The sequence below is a fragment of the Vigna unguiculata genome, chromosome 1, assembly GCF_004118075.2.
Source record: "Vigna unguiculata cultivar IT97K-499-35 chromosome 1, ASM411807v1, whole genome shotgun sequence".
In the NCBI taxonomy this organism is placed as follows: Eukaryota; Viridiplantae; Streptophyta; class Magnoliopsida; order Fabales; family Fabaceae; genus Vigna; species Vigna unguiculata.
This window is the reverse complement of record NC_040279.1, coordinates 14,545,696-14,547,725: the sequence shown is the minus strand read 5'-3', so window position 1 is coordinate 14,547,725 and position 2,030 is coordinate 14,545,696. Positions and strand designations below refer to the sequence as shown.

General features: G+C 47.6%; 1 protein-coding gene across 1 annotated transcript; it reads right to left on the bottom strand.

The window, feature by feature from the left end:
• Nucleotides 1-465: 465 nt before the first annotated feature.
• On the bottom strand, nt 466-1,014 carry LOC114188566 (extensin-like). Its single transcript, XM_028077141.1, has one exon. It carries the CDS (start codon nt 1,012-1,014, stop codon nt 466-468), a length of 549 nt encoding a protein of 182 aa, XP_027932942.1.
• Between the last annotated feature and the right edge of the window lie 1,016 nt (nt 1,015-2,030).

The window sequence follows — 2,030 nt, the reverse complement described above, 5'->3', positions numbered from 1 at the left end:
ATAATCATTGCAAAATTTGGTGTGAAGGGTCTGCATTTCCTCCATGCGAACGTAGTCGGTGGCACGCAACTTTAGCTCGTGCATAGAGGCAGGTGGATGAAGGTAGACGTTGTTGGCGAAGGGGCCGGGTTGAAGGGTGAGGGCCATGCATTGGAGAATCATTTCTAGGTTGAGGTGTGGGGTGCGAAGGGCAGCCTTGCTGAAGCGGTTAATAAATGCCGAGGAAGGAGATTGTAGTAGTTTGATGCGGGCGGCTGCTAGCGAAATGAGTTTAGAACATGTGTGAGAGGGTGTCGAAGCTGTCGATAGAGTAAGGTGGGAGGGTTGTGAACCATTCGAAAGCAAGGCCTTTGAGGGTGGTGGGAAAGACTTTGCAAAAAATTGTGTCTTGGGAAGTGTATAAGGCGAAATGGGTGATGTAGACTTTAAGGTGTTTGTCAGGGTCGGTTTCACCAGTGTAACGATCTAATGTGAAAGGTTCCCACTAGGTAGGGATGAGGGTGTTAGCGATGAAGTCGGTGAAGGGGTGGCGACGTCTGGGTTGGTGGGATGGTAGCGGGTGCGAGGGAAGGGGGTGGTGGACAAGGGTGGGAAAGGTAGAGGTGAAGTTGTGAGGGGGGTGTGGGTTGTAGGGAGATAGTGTGGGTTGTAAGGTGGGATATGAGTAACATGTAGGGTGGTGGGCAGGTTGTATTGAGCTTGAGTGGTAGGGAGGGTGGCGGCAGGGTTGGGGGCCACGATGTGTCCTGGGAGGGTGGAGGGGAAGTGGGTGGGATGGGATGAGAGGATAGGAGTTTGTTGGGTGGTGGTGAAGGTGTGCGGGGTAGGATTATACTCGCTCTCTTCTTCTGTGGGCTGGAAAACCGAGGACTTTGTATCTTCAGATGTTTCCTTGGCCTTTCCCTTTTGAGTGGGATCAGCCTCGATCTTTCGCTTGAGGCGAGAGTTTTCCTGTCGCAGTGCTTCCATCTCATCAGTGCTACGCTTCTTCAGATCAGCCAGTTCCTGCTGCATTTTGGCTTAACTGTCCAGGATGGCGACAAGATCCGGAGTGATGTTAGCGGTTCCTGAGGGGCCAACATCAACTTGCTTGTTGACTCTTACTCTGCTACGGGTCGAAACCATCTTCGGAGAACAATAAGATCAGTTAGGCACAAGTGTCACCTTACTCATATAGTCCGCTATCTCCTCGGTTGACCTCTTCCCATTTAGCATATATCGGCTTGGACCCGGGAGGGGCTACCTGCAGAAGGGACTCCGAAGCTTAAGTCAGCCAAAAGCTCTCAAAAAGTCAAATCAGGTGATTAATGAAGTAATGAATGCGTACCTTTAATTTCTGGGGTCCATGTATATTTATAGATTATTAATTATGTTTGCCCATTCCATGGGCTAGGCCCTGGTTTGGGCCATAGGTGGGCTAGGCCTTGGCCTAGGCCCTTAGTCTCGACTATCGGAGGCTCATTGGATATCATGGGGCTTTGGTTTTAGTGAGTATCTTAAGGTGGTCGGCATAAACCGACTACTCCCTTCGGCGGCTTGTGCTGCCATTGCTCATATGCTGTTCTAGGCGGGTTATTCCTTTTTGGGTCTTATGTTACCGGTTCAGGCCGGTTAGGCTTAGTTCAACCCAGGCCGGTTACTTGAATGATTTTGCATGTAGGAATGGTGATCGTTTATTATTATTACTTGGTTAAATTGGCTCGGTGTGGTACACTAGTCCCCAGCCTTTACCGATATAGGTATGTCGGTCAAGGATGATATGTGTTGACATGCCTTTGCCTATATTGATATGTGTTGATATGTGTTAGGTGTGGTACAAGAACATATACATACGATGCCATGATGAGTGCAAGATTCAGTGTAAGAGAAGGAAAAGACAGAAAAAAAAAATGTTCGGTGCTATGATCTCATAATAAATATCACAAGTAAATATAAAAGGAGAAAGAGAAACTTGGATTTTCACACTTGTTTGAAGATTTTTGCTTTTCAAAATCAAAAACAATGTTTGCAAGTGTATTTCTCTTGTCTTC

Excerpts from the sequence above, each read along its gene's own strand:
- LOC114188566 (XM_028077141.1), bottom strand. The coding sequence starts at position 1,014 with ATGCAGCAGGAACTGGCTGATCTGAAGAAGCGTAGCACTGATGAGATG.